Below are 23,186 nucleotides of genomic sequence, written 5' to 3'. Positions count from 1 at the left end.
CCCACTCCCACCTCACCGGTTTGTCAGCTTTTCCTCCAAGCCATTTGCTTCCAGAGGTTAGGAAGGCAGAGGCCACATCAGCCCTGAATGACAAGGCTAAACTCCAGACCTGCACTGATGACCTAAGGACACACATCTGCTGCCTGCATCTATTTACATGCTGGCTTTCAAAATGTATTTTTTTCCTTCTGGAGTAAAGGAGTAGAATTTTTAATTCCGTAGAACTTCAGTTTTGAACCAGTCTAGACTATGGGGCTGCCTAGGCCAAGGATTCTACCTTTTATGGAAGTGTACTGACAACTATCTGGGCCTAGAGCATCAAAGGGCAGGGGGCAGATGGAGGCTTCTGAGTGAGAAAGAACTGTTCCTAGCTCGGATTTCTTGTCCCATGGGGAAGACCCTGGCAGAATCCAAGGAAGCGACGTTCTGGATGCAGAAGACCCCTGTTCCTCAAACACTGAGACAATCCCAAAGGAGATTAGTGAATGCCACGCAAGAAGTGACAGGGCACAGAACTGCACATCTATTCCGTAATAAGAAACTAGACGTTATGGGACCGCGAGACCTTAGGTCCTCACAGGATTCTTGACAGAGCCGAAACAAGCAAGTTTTAGGTCTACTTAATGTCATCCAGTGCACTGGGTATTTTATTTAAACTAATGGGTTAACATCTTTATGGCGCGCGCACACACACACAGTATAACTCCTTGCTTGGGCTTATCCCTGAAAGATACAGGGTGTGGGGCTCAAGAAGCAGATGGATGGAGGTAAGAACTTTTAGAAGAGTTATTAATGCCACGTGTGGACGGACAACAGCATGGTAGACAGGCAGAATTTCAGGCCTCGGCGCCACAGGGAGCGGGGTGGGGTTGGGGGGGGGGGAGGGGAGTGTTCTGAGAATGAGGTCCACCTGGCAGAATCCGGGTCCTTTCTTAGCGGGTCTCATAGGAACCTGCCGTTAGGCTGGTTCCTCAGCAGTTGTGTTCGGGAAGTAGGGGTGTCGCCAAGCAGCCCTCTGACACGCCTGGTCTGGCTACTTCACTTGGGGAAGTGAGCAATTTGGGCACCCAGGGAGGCGGTTTAGGGACACACCGGGCGGGCTCGCAGTGGGATGGCTTCCCAGTGACCCTAAGGCTAGGGTGAAACCGACTTCAGACGGTTTCAGGGTCTGATGAGCGCTCTGGATTCTAACAGTCCCCATTTTACGAGAGAAGAAAACGTGGCTCGGAACGGGAAACCAACTTATTTTAGGATGGAAAGTAGAACTGGCCTTCTCCGTTTCCGCCACGTAGAGAAGTTGCTGATAATTCACCCTTTTTCTAGCAATTGTTAGCGCCTGGGATTAGGTGCGTTTCAGGGTGCTTCACGCATGGGGAGGGGCTTAGCTGGTCTCTCCGCCCGGCTTTCCAGCATTTAATACAAAGCCATCTTAGTTTTAAAGGAGCCGAGGCCTAGGCACTAAGAGGAAAGCCAACAAAAGACTACGAGTCCCCAGAAGCTTGGAGCGTCCGGACCTCACGGGCACCGTGCGCCCACTGCACCGGGCGGCCACCCCCGACTCCTAGGCTGGGGACCGGGGCTCCAGCGCTGGGGTCTCCAGGACTGCGCCGACGAAAGCCGCCTTCGCGCCGGCGGAAGAAGGCAGCGCGCGCGCGAAGCCAGGCCCCGCCCCCGGTCCACCTCTTCCGCTCGGCTCTCCGGAGTCTGCGCGGCCGCGGGATCCGTTCCGACGCGGCCACGTTGCCCAGTGAGCCAGTCCTCGGCGCCCGGGTCCCGACTCCCCCTCTGCTCGACCCCTAGCCGGGCTCGGGGGGCCCCTAGGCCTTCCCGCGCTGTCCGCGGGGTGCAGCTGCGCAGAGGACGGGTCTGGCTGCGGGAGCGCTCCGCGTGCGTCTGGGATCCCGGCCCCGCCCAGCTCCGGGGCTGAGAAACGGTGCGAGCGCGCCGGGCTCCGCCAGAGCTCGGCTCTGGGCTCATGCCCTGCGGCCCGGTGGACCCGCGCCATGGCCTCCGGGAGCGTGGCCGAGTGCCTGCAGCAGGAGACCACCTGCCCCGTGTGTCTCCAATACTTCGCGGAGCCCATGATGCTCGACTGTGGCCACAACATCTGTTGCGCGTGCCTGGCCCGCTGCTGGGGTGCCGCGGAGACTAACGTGTCGTGCCCGCAGTGCCGGGAGACCTTCCCGCAGCGCCACATGCGGCCCAACAGGCATCTGGCCAACGTGACCCAGCTGGTGAAGCAGTTGCGCACCGAGCGGCCGTCGGGGCCGGATGGCGAGATGGGCGTGTGCGAGAAGCACCGCGAGCCCCTGAAGCTGTACTGCGAGCAGGACCAGATGCCCATCTGCGTGGTGTGCGACCGCTCCCGCGAGCACCGCGGCCACAGCGTGCTGCCTCTCGAGGAGGCGGTGGAGGGTTTCAAGGTAAGGCCGGGCCGGCGGACAAAGGGGCGAGCCGGAGGCTGCCGGGTCTGCCGCCCGAGAAAATGGCGAGCCGGACGTGGGGCCCACCGCCGTCATTTCCTCCCTGTCTGCTGCGGATCCTCCGCACTCAGACTCGGAAGGAGAACCTGTAGCTGAGGAGGCCAGAAACATCCCCACCCCCCACCCCTTCCCCGAGCGCCCCCTGTTAACTGCCTCAAGGCGTGCGGGGTTAGGGATGGCGGGAGCGGACCCTCCTCCCTTGACAAAGGAGATGTGCGTCTCCCGGTCACGTCCACTTCGATAGGCCTTGGAGACCACGAACTAGCTCTGGCTCGGGTTATCAAACCAGGCAGTCGCTGTTGGACTGAATTCACATCAAGCAGTGCCTATCAGCACTTACTGTAACCTGTTTCAGGAGCTAATGGGAATAAACGGCTCTTCACTGCTTGAGTAAATCCTGTAGCCACTCTTGAGACTCGGGAAATAACAGTTACTATGAAGAGTGAGTGAACTCACAAGACCTGAAGAGGCCTTTGTGGAGTGTTGAGTAAACACTGACATGGCTACCCGGGAACTCGAAAATATTACATATAAACTAGCTCTAAAGTGACGACGAGTCTATTTTGAGGACTTCGGAGATGTGTGTGTGTGTGTATTTGTTTGGATGTGAGTTCATCCAAATGTTTACAAAGTGTCATTTCACAAACTGGTGATAAGTGAGTAGTTTGGGAAAGTTTAAGATTCTATGTGTTTGAGGAAAATAAATCATTTTCTCTGTATTCCTCTGAGGAAGAGCTTACTTAGCCTATGAGCCTCCTTGATCAGGAGCCTCATAACCTGTGCAGAATCTTTTCCTGGAACTGGTAGGTGGCTCAGAGTTTAAAGAAGAAATTTCTAAAGCAAAGCTGTGCTGGCCCCTGTGCTGTGGGCTCCTCGCAGGAGTGGCACTGTGGTCTGAAGACAGTCCGCTGGGCCTTGGCATTGGTAGTGTCTGATGCTGAGACCTGCATAAGCTTGACCTGACCAACTGCTTACTCTCATCAGGAACAAATCCAGAATCGGCTGGACCACCTAAGAAGAGTGAAAGACTTGAAGAAGCGCCGGCGGGCACAGGGGGAGCAGGCGCGCGCCGAGCTCTTGGTGAGCGTCCAGATGGCCGCCCTGCAAAGGCACGGCGGCCGGATAGCAAATTTCTGACCCACTGTCTCTGATAAGCCTTGAGAAACCGCAGGCTTGGCTAGAGGGAAGGACTTCTGAATGGAGCGTGAGCCCTCGCTTGGTGTCTGTCATTCTCACCTTAGCTCTGCCACACACACATTGCCGAGTGAGTGAGAGCCCGCCACCTCTTGCTTGACAATAGGACGAAGAAACTTCCCAGTGATCCTGAGTAAACTGGACTTACACATACAACAGTGTCTATTGTTTTTAAAAATTATCTGTATTACCAGTAGGCCCAGCTAGCAAGCAATCAAGACACAGAGGACACTTGTTATATTTTAAAATAGCCTTAGTTAACTAGAGGCAGGGCAGATATCTGTCCTCTAAACTACCTCCCATAGTGGGGCAGACATGAGTTCCCTGTCTCAATCCCATGCCATCTGCTTCTAATAACTTCTATCAAGCTATCTCCCATCCATAATCCCAAATACTTGCTCATGTTCTTCATCTGGGCTGGGGCGGATTCTCCATCCACGCCATGGGCCATGTGCTTCTCCTCCAGCTGACCCATGGGGGCCTTCCTCTCTTCCCTTCAGGTCTCCTTTTCCTCGTGGTGGTCTTTCTTCCCAGAATTCCTCTCTCTCTCCTAGCCCCACCTATCTCCTTTTCCCCTGCCCGGTTTGCTTCTTCGCTCAGACACTAGCCAGTTTAGATGGAGAAAGGAGTATCTTTAACTTTTAGCTTTAGCTTTGTACATCTTAGATTATATTGTATGTTTTATGCCTCTGAAAGATTTATCCAGCTTAGAAGAAATGTGAGTTTAGGGAAAGGGGTCTATACATCAAACTGTGTGTATGCTGCATGCTACAAAGATGCCTGGTAAGGGCCTGAGAAGATTGGTTAGAGGGATGATGGGGCTGGTGCTCTTGGAGCTGTTAAGTTCAGACCAGGCTTGGAAATTTTCTGAAAGGGACGAGTAGGAGGTATTTTTAGCCTCATGAGTTTACACAAGCTGAATCACAACCGAACAGTACCTCGGTTATTGTATTTCAAAAGCAGCTATGTCTAATAGATAATTTAGTGGGCGTGGCTGAATTCAAGTAAAATGTTTCTTAACCGCTTTAAGACATTTTACTGATCATTTGTTTTAGAAATAGTTTTATTATGTAGCCCAGGATGGTCTTGAACTCTGAATATTCCTGCCTTAGTTTCTCCAAGTGCTGGGACTGTGCAGTGCCATACTTAATTTGTAATTCTTTAGTTGGAACTGTTGTTTTTTTTTGTTTTGTTTTGTTTGTTGAAATGGGAAGTTTACATAGCCCAAATCTAAGGATGATATTGTTAGTTTAATGGTATGACCTAATAAATGTTTATTATTGGGCTTATAATTATTACGGTAGTACTATCTCACCTACTATCATAATCTATTTTTACATGAGGCAAGACAGATGTTAGCCCCTAAACTACCTTCCATCTGTTCTGACAGTTTCTGTGTGGGCTATCTCCCATCCATAATCCTAAAATCCTTGCTAAGATTCTTCTTTGTTCCCCCACCCCAGAACTTCAGCGTTCCTCCTCTGGGCCTATGGTGATTCTTCCTCCTTAGGTCCCATCTGCTTCTCTTTCCCAAGATCCTCTCTGTCCCCAAAAGCCCTCGAACCTTTGCCATGCCTACCTTCCTCCGGCCCTGCCTGATATTAGCTTTTGTTATTAGTCAAACAGGGAGGCAAGGTTAAATAGATGTGACAGTCTGTAGTGAGAATCCCAGGTGGGAAGCAATTAACAAATACAAACCACCAGACCATACTCCCAGCGGGGTGATTTTGAAGTCCCAGCCTTCCCGTCTCTGCCTTCCGAGTGCGAGGAATACAGGCACGCACTAGCACAGCTGCTTCCACATCCTCCTGCCAGTGCAGGAATTGGGTAGAGAAGGACAGATAGACAAACTATAATAGACACACGGAGTGGAGAGGAACCAAGAGGGAAACACCTTCTTCAAACCCAAACCCATAAACCCCCCCCCCAAAAAAAATCACAGGGTATGGATCACATAAAGGGACGAAGTAAACAAGTCTGTGAAGGCATGCTTGATCATTCTGGATCATATCCACAGGTACACACGTAACGCTGCCACTTCTGTACGGCTGCGTTTCATGACTGCCAGGCAAGTGTGACCCAGTCTGGTCCGCCAGTGTTCATGCACTCCAGTCAGGTAGAACCAGGTGCCTTCCCTCCCCACTGTGCCGTTTGCTGAGCGTAGAAAGCCTATCGAGTTCGTCCTTACATGGCATTCGTTCTACAAGACCCTGTGTGGACGTGGATGGGGGAAACTATTCTGCTTTTCCCACTGTCTTTACACATCCATTGTCAGTTGTCACATGGTCCTGACTCTCATTTGACCGAGTCCCACAAGGTCAGGAACTGTTTCTTAATTAACATTGAAGTAATTCAGTTGATGGCTGTTTTATGTCCAGTGTCTAAAGACTGGAAATGGATGAGTGGGTATAGTATCTGTTTTAGTATAAGATGAAATGAGGAGATCTTGGGGTTAAGTCAATGGCATTGTGTAGACTTTGATCTTTTTAAACCTACTTTATGTGGGGTTCCTTAATGCCTCCGCCTCCCTTTCAGCTGACTAGCCCTGCATAGGAGAGGGAAAAGGCTAGTAGGGGAGAGAGGAAGTAGACCTTTTTAAGACTCAGTACCGTGAGGTGATTCCACTCTGTCCTCAGGATTCCGGCAGTCAAGCTAAACCACAAACCAGCAAACACAGCAGCACCCGTAGCAGCAACCTCCAAGTGTTCTCTGGAGTGTTTCTAGGAGTGTCTCGAAGCAATGCAAAACAATCTCTTTGTTTACAACTGGTTTTGTTGTTTGTTTTGTTTTGTTTTTTCTAGACAGGGTTTCTCTATGTAGCCTTGTCTGTCCTGGAGATTAGTTTTATAGACCAGGCTGGCCTCGAACTCACAGTGATCCACCTGCCTCTGCCTCCTGAGTGCTGGGATTACAGACACGCACCACTTCGCCTGGCTCTGGGGGCTGTGTTATGCCCTCCAGAGTCCATACAGGATATTTTTCAGCTGACGAAAACCACTTGCAGACAAGCAGCATAGGCCTCTCACAGGCTGTTTTCACATCCCACACTTGAGATCAAAGCTAAAACGTTTACATCTAGTACAGGAAGATTTTTGAAGATTTTAACAATGAGCCTTTCCTATTCGCTACCTTTGCTTACAGAGCCTGACCCAGATGGAGAGGGAAAAAATCGTATGGGAGTTTGAGCAGCTGTACCACTCCTTGAAGGAACATGAATATCGCCTGCTGGCTCGCCTGGAGGAGCTGGACCTGGCCATCTACAACAGCATCAACGGTGCCATCACCCAGTTCTCCTGCAATATCTCCCACCTCAGTGGCCTCATTGCCCAGCTGGAAGAGAAGCAGCAGCAGCCCACGCGGGAGCTTTTACAGGTAACCAGGAGAGCCCTGCAGGACTCAGGGCGGGCTCGGCGGGCTCAGCAGGCAGCGCAGTGTTGGTGGTTCCCTGTGCCTGTCTAACTCCTGAAGTGTCACGCATTCTGGAAGGAAAACCTGTACATTAGAAGTTGTGACTGGCAAACTCAATTCTTTGGTTGCTCGTGTCATGGAAAGGCAAAAGAGAAGCCTAGTCTTCAGGCCTGCCCTGCACTGAGTGGTCTGCTCACAGCCAGGCCGTTGGCAGTTAGGGCCTTGTTGATCGCATGTGCTCAGGATAGCTTGTATACAATAAAACATTTGGGCCACTTACCATTCAAAGGCCTTTTCATTATCCTGTAATTTTAATATGTACATGTGTGTTACCACAGCCTGGAGGCATCAGGTAGAGAACAGTTAGCCTGGCTGTTGTTCACCTGTGCTAATACAGCTGAAAGAAGCCATTGCTCTCACAGGGCAAGACCGCTGCCTGCCTCCCTGCTGTATCGGCTGTTGCTATAAGCGCTATGCTGGGCTCTGGAAGTATGCGATAGGTGAATAAGCTTTCCTTAATTATGTGTAGTTGGAAGTTCAAGACAGTAAATAAGTGGTTATCACAAAAGTTAGTACATGCCGCTCAAAGGGGCTGGTGGGTGAGTAGGATTCTATATTTTGAGGTGTTTGGAAACGGTAAGAAGAATGTTTTTCATCAAGGTGAAATTATGAAGTTGAGATTAGATGTCTATACGTTTTTATTAGACATAGGCATTCTCCTTCGTGTGCTTAGCTTCCGTCACTGCCTTTCCGTTACATCAGCAGGACTGAGTGTTTGTGTAGATTTTGAAAGCTAAACGGTTGACCATCTAACTTTGTGAGAAAAGATGATTAGCCTGTGTAGCACAGTACGGGAGCCTTGATAAATGTCACTGTCCTGTTGCTAGAGAGGGAGGTGAGAGTGTGAAGGAGTGGCCGCTGACCAGGATGATGGGAGGAGATGGCAGTCTGGACGTGGTTGATGCCAAACAGTGTCAGAGCCAGTAACCGTTCAGTTTTAAAATGTGGTCATCGTTGAGAACTTCACGTATAACTGTCACAGTAATCCTCCTCAAAAGATCAAGAGCCATGTCAGAGTTGAGAGGTGACCAGCAGGGGGTGAATAGAAGCCACCAGAGTGGAGAACCTTTTGGAGGACGGTGATGGAGATGAGTCTTAGAGATGAGGAGACCTCCTGCCTTCCCCTGGAGGGAGTGCTTGAAGGAACTAAGTATTTGGAAAGTGTGGGGAGGGGGACTGTGATAAAGGTGGGGAGAGAACACGTGGGTACTGTCAGAAATAGTGGAACTTCAGAAGCATGCCACCAAGAAGATGGGGATGGAATAGCACGTTTGCTTGCAGAAGGTCTTCTGCTGTGTGGGAAGGAACTGTTAGTGTGTGGGAGAGCCTCTGCTCTGGGGCAGGTCGGATTGTCCGGTCAGTAACAGACTGATGATGACTGATGAAAGATGGGTGTGGATATGCGATGGTTGGGGCTTGTGTGTGCCGTGATGCAGGTGGCAGGGGACATGTGATGGTTGGGGCTTGTATGTGCTGTGATGCAGGTGGCAGGGGATATGTGATGGTTGGGGCTTGTATGTGCCGTGATGCAGGTGGCAGGGGATATGTGATGGTTGGGGCTTGTGTGTGCCGTGATGCAGGTGGCAGGGGATATGTGATGGTTGGGGCTTGTATGTGCTGTGATGCAGGTGGCAGGGGATATGTGATGGTTGGGGCTTGTATGTGCTGTGATGCAGGTGGCAGGGGATATGTGATGGTTGGGGCTTGTGTGTGTCGTGATGCAGGTGGCAGGGGATATGTGATGGTTGGGGCTTGTGTGTGCCGTGATGCAGGTGGCAGGGGATATGTGATGGTTGGGGCTTGTATGTGCCGTGATGCAGGTGGCAAGGGACAGCTATATAGAATCATTCTCTCTTTCCACCTTTATGTGGGTTTGGGGCTTGACCTCAGGTCATCAGGCTAGCAAGGTGGGTGCTCTTAAGCACTTTATTGGACTCTTCTGCCCTTTGTGAGTGGCTGATTTGTTTTCTTGGGTCTTCACTGCTCTTATGTAAGCACTGAGGAATAGAATTGGGCCTATTTGCGTTGGCTTTTTGGCGGTTTGTTGTTGTTGCTGTTTGTTTGTTTTCTTGGAAAACATGAATTTCACTATTTTTAAATGTCATTTCTGTAGCACAAAAATGGCATTTTTAAATAGTGAGTTCAATTATCAGCTACCATTTAGATTTAGAACACTTTTATCACGACCCCCTCCCCCAGAGAAACCCCATCCCATTAAGCAGTCCCTTTCGATGTTTCCTGCGTCTAGTACCTGTCTCTGGGTTTTTTACAGTTATTCAGTAAAATCATACCAATATGTGAGCTTTTTAATTCTGGCTTCTTTTAATCACTATAATTTTTTTCAATATTTGTCTAAATTACAGAATGAATTAATACCTTGATTTCTTTTTAATAGCTTAATGATACTCTATTGTGAGATTGTACTACTCCATTTTAGACAATGTTTCACAGTGTATCCCTGCCGAGCCTTGAACTCACAGAGATCTGAAGTTAAAGTTGTGCACCACCACATCCACCATGCTTTGGAGAATTTTTTCCCCCCTTTGGAGAATTATTACACAGCTACAAAGGTTTGCTATATTGCTTAAACTGGCCTCAAACCTTATTAGCATATTAGGAGACAATTGGGGAGTGGTGTTTACACCACATTGAGACAGGAGATTCTCAGAACAAGGATTACAGCCAGATATGGGGGTACAGAAGCCAACACTTGAATTACACAGTAACCTTATGCCTACACTTCCCAACACTTAGGAAGCTGAGTCAGAGTGGCTGTGAGTTCAAGGCCGGGCTAGGCCACAGAGAAGCCCTGCCACTTGAGAAGTAGAGGTAGGAGATCAGGAGTTTGGGCCACATGAGTCCTTGTCTGAGGAAGAAAAAGCGTTGAAAGAATATTCTAGATAAATGGGCAGAAGTCACAGAGACAAGCTGCAGAAACATACCAGCACTTACAGAGGGAGTCCTGCCAACTAAAACTACACTAAGGTGTCCCATGTCACAGAGAACAGCAAAATGTTCCGGGCGTGGTGGCACACGCCTTTACTCCCAGCACTCGGGAGGCAGGGGGAGGTGGGTCTTTGTGAGTTCGAGGCTAGCCTGATCTACAAAGAGAGTCTAGGACAGCCAAGGCTACAGGCTACACAGAGAAACCCTGTCTCAAACAACAACAAAACCTAGCAAAATGTTTTTTGATGTTACTAGATCCGCTGGTGGGAATGAAAGTTGTCAGACTCGAGTGTGAGAGAGGATTTGCTTCAACATTGTTATATAAGTCTGTGATCATGGAAATAGTATAACTGCTGATTTAGTCAGCTAAACACGTGCCCCGCAAAATACTGTGCAGCTTTTTAAAAGGAGGAAAGGTAACTGCTAGAGGCCTGATGTAGTGCTGCATACCTATAGTACCAAGTGTGTTATGGGCAGAGTAGGAGAATCAATGCACCATTGAGGCCAGCCTGCTCTGCCTAGCCCATTTCAAGCCAGCCAGGGCTAGCTACATAGTAATGTTCTGTCTCAGGAGGACCTGTAAACTGATAGAGATGATTTTAAGCATACATAGCTAAGTGGAATAAATCAAGATGTAGTTAAGTATAAGGCTGAGGCGATAGCTCAGTGGTTAAGCGTCCCCTGCTCTTCTAGGAACCCTGAGGTCAGTTCCTAACCCTCACATCAGGTAGTTCACAGCTGCCCGTGCCTTCAGCTCCAGGGGATCCAGTGAGTTCTTATGGGTTCTTTGTGCAGACAATGCACACACAAATAAAAATAAAAATAAAATCTTAAAATGATGGTAGAATATGATGCTTTGTGGATTAGAAAGAGAGATTGGAGAGCACATGTATGTGCTTGTAAAGGGAACTTTTTATTCACCTGTTTCATTGTTGTCTGGGAGGCTTACTGCCTCTGCTAACTGAGGCCTAGTCCTGGAAGCTTCTAGCCTCTGTACAATCTAACCTAGGCCTATAATGTTTTCAGCCTCTGAGACTTACTGCTTAATAAACTCACCCTTTCTTGTTCTTTCTGAGCTCTGGGCTGGCTGCTTCAACTCAGCTGTTCTGCCTCAAACTCCTCTCCCAGCTGACTTATTCAATCTGGCTTCTCTCTCGGCCCAGAATTGCTCTGGTTGGCCTCTAACTACAGCAATCTGCTTTAATCTTCTGGCTCATTCCGTCTTTACAAGCTCATGTCTGGCCTGTTCTCTCTTTCACGCTCTCTCTGTAAAACTGGTAAAACTACCTCCTCTCCTCTCCTCTCTGTTGCTCCTTAAAGTAGCTTCCTTTTCCTCTCTGTCCTGTGAGAGTTGGGTGTATCCTATTCTGTCAAATCTTTATCTTGATTTGTCACTTTTTCTGCCACTCAATTAAACATCACTTTCAAACATGGGTGCTTCCTTCTACAAAATCCCTTCGTTGTTTGGGATTAAAGACATGTACCATCACTCCTGGACCTAAGCTTTTCTTTACCTAATACTTGCTTTATGCCAGGCTGGCCTTGAACTCAGATCAGTTTGCCTCTGTCTCGTTTTATAGGCCTGTTTATATTCCAGCCAGATCACACAGACCTAGAATGTCTTTTGGCTGTGATCTCTTGCCAGAACAGCCATGTTCTGAATTAAAATTCCTCTACACAAGCTGGTTCTGCAAAGGAAAGAAAATCCTGGGGCAAGGAGCAAATGATACAGGAGGGGTCAGAAGGAATGACAGGGACTCTGGAATCGATTATTAGAGGGTTTTTTTTTTTGTTTTTGTTTTTTGGTTTTTTTTAACCAAAATAAGTTAAAATGCAGTGGGTTACAACCCATGGAGTTAAATAATATAATGTCTGTTCTTGGGAGGCAGAGGCAGGTGAGTCTCCAGGATTGAGGCCAGCCAAGGCTCTCCAGTGAGCTGCTGTCTAAAAGGGTGGCAGGCGGGCTGAAGAGCTGCCTCAGCAGGTAAGAGCACTGGCTGCTTCTCCCGAGGACTCAGGTTTGATTCCTAGCGCCCACATGGCAGCTTACAGCCAGCTATAAATCTAGTTCTAAGATCACGTGTCCTTATCTGGCCTCTGCAGGCATCAGGCACACATGTGGGGCACAGACATACATGTAAGCAAAACTGTCATACCCAAAAAATAATGGAAAAAAAACTTTTGAAAAATAAGAAAAACTGGGCATGAGGGTGCATGCCTTTAATCCCAGCAATCTGGAGGCAGAGGTAGGCAAATCTCTGTGAGTTCAAGGACAGCCTGGTCTACAAAGTAAGTCCAGGACAGCCAGGGCTGTTACACAGAGAAACCCTGTTTTGAAAAACCAAAAAGGGAGGGGGCAAAAAAAGAAAAAGAAACAAACAAACAAACAAAAAACCACTGTCTCACAACAAACCTATGAGCTAAAAAGAAAAGTAAGAAAAAAATCCTTAACTAAGAAGGAAAGGATTCTTCCAGCACTGTGTTTTAAATCATAGGGAAGAGATTTTAAAGTTAGTGAAATACTTTTTGCAACTATAAGGTAAAACAGTGTAGACAGGAATAGTTGGGGCTGGAGCTGTGGTTCTTTATACAAAGCCTTGAGTTTAAGCTCCAGCATTGTGTTTTCCTTTTTCTTTCTTTTTTTAAACCAAATCTGTCAGTAGATGCCAAACCTTAAGGGGAATGTTTGATAAGAATTGAAAGTTTCATAAATATATTACTTACTAATTACAAATGGGAAAATAGTAAGTAGTGGTCACAATCTGTATCATCAGCTGCTCCACTTAAGGATACGAGCCATAATGGCTAACGCATATTCTGTGTTACCTAGGGTGAGGCTGAGTGTTAACAGACCGTTGATTTCATTAAAATATGAACTGTGGTTGAGATTAATGTTCAATTTCCCAAACCTTATAGTAGCTGAAATTAGATAAGAAAACACACAATTCTGAAAATACAGATGGTAAACAACTCTGTAAATGGCCCTGAAGACAATGTATCATTTATATGTGTTATGACTAAGAGAGAAAGCAAATTGTAAATTAGATAAGGAATTAAAGGATAGTAAGCATGGGGGAAAATAGGGGTTCATTGTTACGTGTTATTTGACTTTTTTGTTTTTAAGTACACTACACGTGCAAACAGCTAAGGCCCAAGAGTAGGATGCCTGGGCTAGTAGATCCTTGCTTCCTCTGCCTGATTTCTAGGTCCCTTAGGTTGAGTTGTGTCCTAATTAATCTTGTCTTTAGTGTTCCTGAGAGGGTGGGCCCAGGCCCACAGCTGTGTTTTCAGTGCACATCTGGAAGAAAACTCAAGTTACACATCCTGTCTCATGGTTTCCCGTCTCTTTTCTCTTGCAGGACATTGGAGACACACTGACCAGGTACAGTTTTCTGTCCTTGTGGAGTGAACCAAGACTGTCGAGGCTCACTTCTGTAAATCCCAACGGAGACTTACTGACTCTGTCACTGAAGGGAGTCCATTGTTCAGAGAACTGAAGGAACTTCAGAGGGTGGCTGAGCCAGTGGAGCATACCTTTAGTCCCAGTGCTTAGGAGGCAGAGGCAGGCAGAGTCTATGTAGACCAGTTTGGGGCCAGCCTGATCTATATACGAGTTCCAGTACAGCCAGGCCTACACAGAGAAACCCTAAACCCTGGCTCAAAAAAAAAAAAAACCACTTTGGAACTTTTTGACAATTTGTTGGAGTGAGAGAGTTCACTTGTGAGAGTGCTATGGTTTAAGTGTGAGGACACCTCCATTACTTGACAAGAGTACAAAAGCAGATTATGGCTCTTGCTTCCTGAAAAATCCAGACACTTTCCCCAATAAAGCCTGAGGAAGATGTGACCAGCTTATAGTTATTTAATTATTGATGGGTCACATTGATTCTGGCTGTAGTCATTTGCCTACTGTGCCATCAAATGGAAAATGAGTGTAGCTCAGGAGTATGGTGTGTATTTGCCAGTGGTTAGGAAAGTGTGTCTCATTCCTCACACAGTGCCCCTCTGTCCAGCATAGATAACTGCCCACTATAAATACCAACGGCTTTTGTCACAGAAACTTTGCTTCTTGGCAAGGTCAGCCTCATAATTCATTTTAATTTTGAAGACTTGCTTTTCTGTCTGTCTTCTTTGTCTTGGAGGTTTTAAGGCAAGCTCTCACCAAATGGCCCTAGATGGCCAGGAGGAAGCAGTGGTCTTCATGTTCCTGCCTGCCCAGCGCTAATATTGCAGGGAGGAGCCCACACACCCACTAAAGACCTAACTGTTTGCAAAGCCATGAGCCCAGGGCTTTGGGAGAGGTTATCTCTCACTGTGATTTAGGGTAGAGTTTGTCGTAGCTCTGCTCCTGCAGACTGCCCAGTAGCAGTGCTGGAGAACTGAGGGAGAGGGCTCTCACATGGTCTGTTGTTTTATTTTAGGGCTGAAAGAATCAGAATCCCTGAGCCCTGGATCACACCTCCAGATCTACAAGAGAAAATCCATATTTTTGCGCAAAAATGTCTATTTTTGACCGAAAGTCTGAAGCAGTTCACAGGTAATATGAGGAAGGCAGGGGTTATATTCTGAATACCTGTGTATCGTTACGATCTGAGGGTGCATCTTCAACCACATACAAACTGGATCTCTTCTTTTTTGTTCTTAGAAAAAATGCAGTCAGACATGGAGAAGATCCAAGGTAAGTGTGTTCCTCTTTCCTGGGCTCTTGATGTTTTGAGTTTCTTGGGAGGAAACTGAGTTTATTGAGAGTCCAGGAGGGTCAGCAAGGGGACTCAGTAAGTGAAGTAAGTCACCGTGCAAACCTGTCATCCTGACTTGGATACTCGCAACCTACGTGAAGGTCTGAGGAGAGAATGGCCACTGCCCCACTTCACGTCTTTGATGTTGCTTTAGTTCAGTTTTTGTTGAGACAGTCTGAATGTGTCACCCAGTCTGGCCTGTTAGGCACCATGTCCTGCCTCAGACCGTTGGTCTCTGGGATTATGGGTGTGGTGCCATCCATGTGTGCACTCTACCGCTGCACTCCGTTCAGTGGCCAGCAGCCAGAAATGGCTTCCCTGAGCTGATTGTTGCTTCTCTCTCTCACTCTTGAGGTTTTTTGGTGTGTGTGTGGGGGGGGGGGCGGGGTTGTTTGTTTGTTTTTTGGCCACTTCAAAGACTCTTGTTGAAGTCCCTGGCCAACTAGAAATTCCACACAAATTAATGATGGCCATGGGTGTCACTTGAGCCACCCAACCTCTACAGCAGAGATGGTTTGTACAGTTAAGAGTTGTGTGTATGTGTCATGCATTTGAACTTTTTGCCTCTGCTGTCTGGAGGGTGGAATCCTTGACTTGGCTCAGTCTGGTACCATGTCCTACCAAGTTCACACTGTTACCTGTGTAGCAAGGATTCCCAAGCCCCATAGCTTAGCGCATGCCTAGCCTCGGCCAGCCTGGGTTACATAATAAGACAGTCTTTAAAAAAGAAAATAATTCCTGGGCAGATAAGCAGATGTGGAGTCATAACAGTGAATGAAGAAAGCAATGCTCAGTTGACTTGGGTTCTGGAATGTGGGTGGATTCCACTGCTTTGTGACTTTTTAACCAAATTGCATTTACTTAACATTGTTTCTTAGAAAGACACACAGGCTCAGTAAATTCTTTTCTCTCTTCTTCTTTCAGAATTGAGAGAGGCTCAGTTATACTCAGGTAGGTGGAACAAAGGCCCTGTGAACCTGCCCACTATTATGAGTGGCCTGAGGCTGCCTGCGTTTGGATCCTGTAGCTGCATGAGTACACACAGCATACAGCCAGAAGCCTCTAGCTGTTTCCATGTGCTCACAGCATCCTTGCCATTATTTTTATAAAGAATTGTAGACTTCCAGAAACATGGTTCTTCAGAAATAGAAAAATCCCACTGTAGTGCACATCTTCCCATCCTATGTTTGCCACACACAGAAATGATTGAGCCAGCTCTTATTTTGAGTTCTGGTGAGTCTGGGAGTCTTAGCTCTTCAACAATATGTTCTGGCAAAATCTGACAACCTCTAGATCTCCATGGGTTTTTTTATTATTCATTTTAAATATTTGAAATACGTGTGTGTGTGTGTGTGTGTGTGTGTATGTATATGTATATGTATATGTATATGTACCACATGCATCCTTGGTGCCCACAGAAACCAAAAGGTGTCAGATTCCCTTGAACTGGAGTCCCAGGTGGTTGTGAGCCACCATGTAGGTGCTGGGAATAAAACCTGGGTCTTTTACAAAGGCAACAGCTGCTCTCAACTGCTGAGCAGTCTCTCCTGTCTCTGATATTTGTTTCTTCTTTTTTTCTGGGATTTATTTATTATGTATACAATGTTCTGCCTGTGTGTACACTTGCATGCCAGAGAGGGCATCAGATCTCATTATAGATGGTTGTGAGCCACCACGTGGTTGCCAGGAGTTGAACTCAGGACTTCGGGAAGAGCAGTCAGTGCTCTTAACCTGAGCTATCTCTCCAGCGGCCCTGATATTTGTTTCTTTAAGTGATAGCTGAGCACTTCACATTAGCACAGGCTAGCATGCGCATGCTTTAGAGAGTGACTTAGAGTCTGGCTGGACATGAGAAGCATGCCCACGATGCAAGGAAAGACACATGGAGCTGCAGATGGCCCACTGCCGGGGTGTGTACCTCGTGTGTGGGTAAAGGTGGTGTTATGGAGGTTATTGAACCAAGGCTCACCTCACCTGCCTGTCATGAATATTTTTTAATGTTTTTGTTTGTTGAGAGTTTCATACCGTGTGTTCTGATCATAGTCTTTGCCCTGCTCCATCTCTTCCCACATCTTCCCGTAATACCCATCCTGCTTCATGTTCTTTCTCTCTTAAAGAGACAAAACAAAACAACAAAGCCATGAGTCCAGTGTGTGCTGGCTGACGGCTCCTAAGCACGGAGCGGTCCCTGCAATGTAGTTTTGGATGTGCCCAGGGTCACTTAGTTGAAGGAAACTGGTTTTCCCTCTCCAAGAAGCTGTGGGTTGTGGATGGCTTCTTTGCTGTGGTGCTTCATTCCCCCTTCCCTCCCTTTGTGCTGGGATTCTGTCCAGCTCGAGCTTGTGTGTGTTCGTGCTGTCACATTGTCTGTGAGTTTATGTGTGCGACTGCCCTTTTGTGTCTGGAAAGCAGCTTCCTTGGAGTTGTCTTCCATTTCTGGCTCTTGAATATTTCCACCCCCACTTCTGCGTGGATCCCTGAGCCTTGAGGAGGAGAGGTGTCATACAGACGTCCCATTTAGGCCTACCATCCAACAAAAAGAAAATTTTCTGATAAGTGTTACATGATGCACTGACCTAAGCAGGGCACTGAGGTGCACGCCTGTAACCCCAGCACTCGGGAGGCAGAGGCAGGGGGATCTCTATGAGTTTGAGGACAGCCTGGTCTACAAAGCAAATCCAGGATAGCCAGGGCTACACAGAGAAACAGCAGTCTGTCATTAGCAGTCACTTTGTTGCACTGTGCATTTAGTGGAATAATTGTCCCCTAGGGCCTATGACCTATCTAGCTTTACTTTCTTTCTTTCTTTTTTTAATAATTCACATTGCATCCAGATTGTTACCCCTCGCTCCTATCTTCCCGTTCGTTCCCTCCCTCCCTCCCTCCCTCCCTCCCTCCCTCCCTCCCTCGTCTTCTGTCCTGCCCTTCCTCGGGGCCTACAAGGAGAGGGGATCAAATCCGAGCACCAGAGTCCACATCGGTGCCTCACCAACAGTATCAACTGCGGGTTCCATCTTAAATTCAGTGAAAGCCTGAAATATGTCAAACAGTGGTTGGTTATATTTGTGCCACATTGCACGTGTGGGCAGGTCATTATTACAGTTCCAGGGTTCGGAGTTGGGTGTGATGGATAATTATTTTTAACTCTTTCTCTCCTCAGGTAGCCTGTATAGCACCGTTCCACACTGTAAACCGGGGTGGGGAAGGTGGGAGGGTCAGGGAAGGAATGTCCACTTGAGCACAACTCAGTTTTTCCATGTTCTGTGACGTAAGTATATGGTGTCTTCAGCAACAGGGACTTAATTTTAACATCAGGTTGTGAAGAATAAACGGCAGTGCTGACAGTGGCTGTAACGTGGGGGAGGGGCGGTGTAGCCCTTGTAGCCGCCCCTTTCATCACCTACACCATTGAATCCCCTATTGTAATTTCCCCTTTATCCTTTTTTTTTTTTTTTTTTTGGAAGGTGCTGTGGGTTCGAAACAGCATTTCTCTGTGTAGCCATGGCTGCCCTGGTGCTCTCACTCTAGAGATCTGCCTGCCTCTTTTTTTGTTGTTTTTATTTTTGTTTTTAAGATGCTATTTATAAATGTGTTTGTGACCAGGCGTACTGGCACACGCCTTTAATCCCAGCACTTGGGAGGCAGAGGCAGGTGGATCTTTGTGAGTTCAAGGTTATCCTGGTCTACAAAGAGAGTCCAGACAGCCATGGCTACACAGAGAAACCCTGTCTCCAAAAACCATAAATAAATAAATAAATAAATAAATAAATAAATAAATAAATAAATGTGTTTGTTATTTCTATATAAAAACGCTGTTGGGGCCAGGTGCTTTTAATCCCAGCACTTGGGAGGCAGAGGCAGGCAGATCACTGTGAGTTCGAGGCCAGCCTGGTCTATAGAGTGAGTCCAGGACAGCCAAGGCTATGCAGAGAAACCCTGCCTTGAAAAAACAAAACAAAAAAACCAACCAAACAAAAACCGCTTGTTTTGTGTTAATGTTATATTCTTCTCTGTTGCTGAATGTGTTTATGAGCTGTGGACATTTCCTGGTGGTCTTCGGGCTCTTCTGTATATGTCATTTCAAATACGGGCATGATGAACTCTTCCTTTCCTGTTTGTACCCCTTATTCTTCTGTAGTTGTCCTAGTCCTCTAGCCGAGACTTTTAAGTGCTGTACTGAATTGGTATGGAGAAAAGCGATGTCTGTCCTAGCAAAGGGAAAGTTTGGTTGGTAGACAGGCTTTCTCTGTATAGCCTTGGCTGTCCTGGGCTCACTTTGTAGACCAAGCTGGCCTCAAGCTCACAGCCATCCACCTGCCTCTGCCTCCCAAACCCTGGGATTAAAGGTGTGCGCCATCATGCCTGGCGCAAAGGAAAGGTTTTATTCCAGTGGTACTGGTCTCTAGTTAATCACAGCTCTAGTCTTCAGCTCCAGCTGGCCACTAGTTTGTTTGTTTGTTTGTTTTCTTTCCTTTTGTTTTTTGTTTTGTGGTTTTTGGGTTGGTTTTTTGAGACAGTGTTTCATTCATAGAAATCAGCCTGCCTCTGCCTCCCAAGCACTGGGATTAAAGCTGTATGGCACCACTCCTCATGCCGCCACTGATTTCTTTCTTTTTCTTTTCTTTTTTTTTTTTTTTTTAAGGTTTTTCTCTGTGTAGCCTTGACTGTCCTGGATTCTCTTTGTAGACCAGGCTGGCCTTGAACTCACAAAGATCCACCTGCCTCTGCCTCTCAAGTGTTGGGATTAAAGGCGTGCCCCACCACTGCCCAGTGACACCACTGATTCTTAACACAAAAATATCACACAGAGTTTTTGCTTCCTCCTGCAACTTCACAAGCCAGGCCTCCATCGTCTGCATTTCTGTCAACACTCTTGCCTTCCAAACTTACACACAACAGCCCACTGAGCTGTGAGGACTCAAAGGATTTTCCAGCCTAAAATCCAGATGCAAGCCCAGTCTTCCCAGAAAAACATAATCTTAAACTGGGCTGTGGTAGCGTGCGCCTCTCCTGCCCTGTCATGATGCGAGCCTTGACCTGACTGGGTTTGCTTTTCCTCTGAGAGCTGGTGCTTGAGCAGGGTGAGAGGAGACACAGGTGCATCAAGGCTGGAGCGGCAGTGTGTGACTGCAAACCAAAGCACAGGACAAGAATTGTCCAGGGTGTTAGATCAAAGGCCAAAGAGTAATGGGATGAGCAACGTAAGGAAAGCTAGGCAGCTGAGCGAGGTGGTGCACACACTTAATCCCAGCAGTTAAGTGGCAGAAACTCTGTGAATTTGAGGTCAGCCTGATCCAGAGTGAGTCAGGACATTTGGGGCTATGTTGAGAGAGACATTGTCTCAGAGAAAGGCTATGGGGAGAAAAGAGAAACTAGGCCAGATGTGATGGTGTACACCTGTACCTAGCAATTGGGAAGCCAAGGGAGGGAATCAGGAGCTTAAGGCCATTTTTAGTCAGTCTGCATAGATTCAGTCTCAAAAAAGAGCAGGGGACACATGAATGGGGTGTGGGTATGCAAGACTAAATCATAGAAGTAAAAGGGTTTGAAAGGTGGCAAGTTGAACAGGTTCTCAGTCTCCAGAATATCTGTAAGCCAAAAAGATTTTGGTTGTTTTTTAGTAAATTTATTAAAATAGCAGCTTCTGAATTTATGTGACTGAGCCTCTCTGTGTTGTGATATGACTGTTCATGTTTCCAGCATTAGTCTATGTTGATTGTACGCTGCAGTGACAGACCTTGCCGTCTATATTGGTAATATTAAACTTTATCTGAAGCTATTTACCACCAAATTTTTCAAATTCAGCAATTAACCTTAGCTGGGCGGTGGTGGCGCAGATTTAGCCCCAGCACTCATGAGGCAGAGGCAGATTGCTGAGTTCGAGGCCAGCTTGTTCTACAGAGCAAGATGCAGGACAGGCAGGGATACACAGAGAAACCCTGTCATGGGAAAAAGGAAAGAAATCTTAAATGTAGTCTATGATGGAGATTAAATTTTTAGGTTTCACGACAGGGTCTTCATGTATAACTGGCCATGTGGCCTACGCTGATCTTAAACTACTGAAGATACTCCTGCCTCCTGTCTCAGTCTCCTGAATGCACCACCATGCCTAGTTCCAATGTAGTTTTTAAAATATGTACTTATTATGTTTGATCATAAAATGAGTGCAGCCTCTCTTACTGCAGGCATCTCTTACTGTGTTCTAGGGAAGTGGGTGAAATGCCAGGGGGTCTTGAGTGGGCTCTTCTGGCTTTCATCTGACCCTCCCCTCTTTTTCTGCAGTTGATGTGACCCTGGACCCAGACACAGCCTACCCCAGTCTGATTCTTTCTGATAATCTTCGGCAAGTACGGTACAGTTACCTGCAGCAGGACCTGCCAGACAACCCTGAGCGCTTCAATCTGTTTCCCTGTGTCCTGGGCTCTCCGTGCTTCATCGCTGGGAGACATTACTGGGAGGTAGAGGTGGGAGATAAAGCCAAGTGGACCATAGGTGTCTGTGAAGACTCGGTGTGCAGAAAAGGTGGGGTGACCTCAGCGCCCCAGAATGGATTCTGGGCAGTGTCACTGTGGTATGGCAAAGAATATTGGGCTCTTACCTCCCCCATGACTGCGCTCCCTCTGCGGACCCCTCTCCAGCGGGTAGGGATTTTCTTGGACTATGATGCTGGTGAGGTCTCCTTCTACAATGTGACAGAAAGATGTCACACCTTTACTTTCTCTCATGCTACCTTCTGTGGGCCAGTTCGGCCCTACTTCAGCCTAAGCTACTCGGGAGGGAAGAGTGCAGCGCCTTTGGTCATCTGCCCTATGAGTGGGATTGATGGTTTTTCTGGCCATGTTGGGAATCAAGGTCACTCGATGGAGACCTCTCCTTGAGGAAGTGAACTTAGACCACAAGTGCTGTAGTCCTCCCCCAGGCACAAGAGATCGTGCTGTCTTGTCCGTCCCTGTCCATCAAAGCTGGGTGTCCTCACCACGTTCCATGCCCTTAACACTGAGAGACAAGATGTCCGTGGTCTCTACTACACTTTCCCTTCCCTTGCACATTGTGAGATGTAACGAGAAGTGTTGCTATTTCCCAGAAATAAAAACCAGATTCCTCTTCCTATGTTTCACACTTTTGTTGTTGTTGTTTATGTTTGTTTTTTGGTTTTATACATGACTGAAGTAGATGAAGACTATGGATAGGACTTGGATTTGGAGAACTACTTTCCAGGTTCCTGCTCTGGCTTCTCAATGTGGATCACACACAATATGGAAGTGTAAGCCAAGTAAACCCTTTTCTTCCCAAGGTGCTTTTGGTCAGTGTTTATCATAGCAACAGACATGCTAAGTAAGAAATTGGTACTAGATTTGTGAGCCATTGCAACAATAGACCTGGCCTTGTTTTGGGAAGTATTTGAAACTTTGGTTTGGAAAAACCATTGAATATTAAACTTTTAAAGGGAGCTTGGAAAATAAGAATGTTGGGGAAAATGTAGATGATAGAGAGCTGACTTGTGAAGTTCAGAGGAAAGCAAAGACTTGGGGTCACTTGTGTAATAAGAATTAAGAATGTGTGGTTCTGCACGGCTGGGTCTGAAGAGTTGGCTATGAATAATGAGAGACCAGCACCGATGAAGTGAAACCTTTGCTTTACTGGGACAGTCTATACTGGCTACCTGGAGCTGAAGAATCAGCTCATTAGCAAAAGGCCAGAAAAGGCGAAATCTCCTGCCATATACTTCTTCAGGGTCACACACCAAAAGCAGTGGACCAGAGTGAGCCAAGACTGCATCTCAAGCTGGTGACAAAGCTTGGTAATGTGTAAGCATCTCCTATGTGGTGGCTGCATGAACAAGATTAAAGGGATCATGGAGAGAAGCTGAGGTGTGGCATCCTGTGGTACGGCCATAGTTCCTGAAGAGAGCGCAAGAGATGCTTGGTGAATGTGCAGTGGGGACCCTGGCACACTGGAGACAGCAGGACTGTAGGAGAACCACCAAGTACAGCACAGATGTGGAGTGAAGCTGGCCTAAGCAGACACGTTTGTCATCTGGAGAGGTGGGGCAATGCAAGCCCTTTGAAGCCCAGGAGATCATGAATCCCAGATGTTGAGCGTTCAGTTATTTACACTATCTGAGTTTGGTTTTCCTTTGATCTGTTTGTGATTGTTCCCTGATTCTACTCTGTTGGAGTAAAAAAAGTGTGTAACTTGGTTCTTTTTGTCTTACAGGAATCCACTTAATGAATTTTGGGCATTTTAAAGAAATTTTGAAGTTTTAAAGAGTTTGCATTTTTTTAAGACTATAAAACTTTTTAAAAATGTTTATTGTTATTTTTAAGTGTGTGTGCATGTATGTGTTTGTATGCAT

At 47.1% G+C, this 23,186-nt stretch overlaps 1 protein-coding gene across 1 annotated transcript; it reads left to right on the top strand.

Annotated features, from left to right (window-relative positions):
• The first annotated feature begins 1,707 nt into the window (after positions 1 to 1,707).
• Positions 1,708 to 21,937, top strand: TRIM27 (tripartite motif containing 27). Its single transcript, XM_084795906.1, has 8 exons — positions 1,708 to 2,423; positions 3,468 to 3,563; positions 6,819 to 7,049; positions 13,451 to 13,473; positions 14,513 to 14,628; positions 14,737 to 14,769; positions 15,755 to 15,781; positions 21,113 to 21,937. Exons 1-8 carry the CDS (start codon positions 2,004 to 2,006, stop codon positions 21,706 to 21,708), a joined length of 1,542 nt encoding a protein of 513 aa, XP_084652032.1. The 5' UTR covers positions 1,708 to 2,003; the 3' UTR covers positions 21,709 to 21,937.
• The last annotated feature ends 1,249 nt before the right edge of the window (positions 21,938 to 23,186 follow it).

Source organism: Acomys minous, assembly GCF_964271855.1.
Source record: "Acomys minous genome assembly, chromosome: 9".
Lineage (NCBI taxonomy): Eukaryota > Metazoa > Chordata > Mammalia > Rodentia > Muridae > Acomys > Acomys minous.
The sequence above is the reverse complement of the archived record's forward strand: the minus strand, read 5'-3'. Positions and strand labels throughout refer to the sequence as shown.

Coding starts and splice junctions, on each gene's coding strand:
- TRIM27 (XM_084795906.1), top strand. CDS start 2,004: ATGGCCTCCGGGAGCGTGGCCGAGTGCCTGCAGCAGGAGACCACCTGC. Junction 3,564..6,818: donor AGGCGCGCGCCGAGCTCTTG/GTGAGCGTCCAG, acceptor CTTTGCTTACAG/AGCCTGACCCAGATGGAGAG. Junction 13,474..14,512: donor ATTGGAGACACACTGACCAG/GTACAGTTTTCT, acceptor GTTTTATTTTAG/GGCTGAAAGAATCAGAATCC.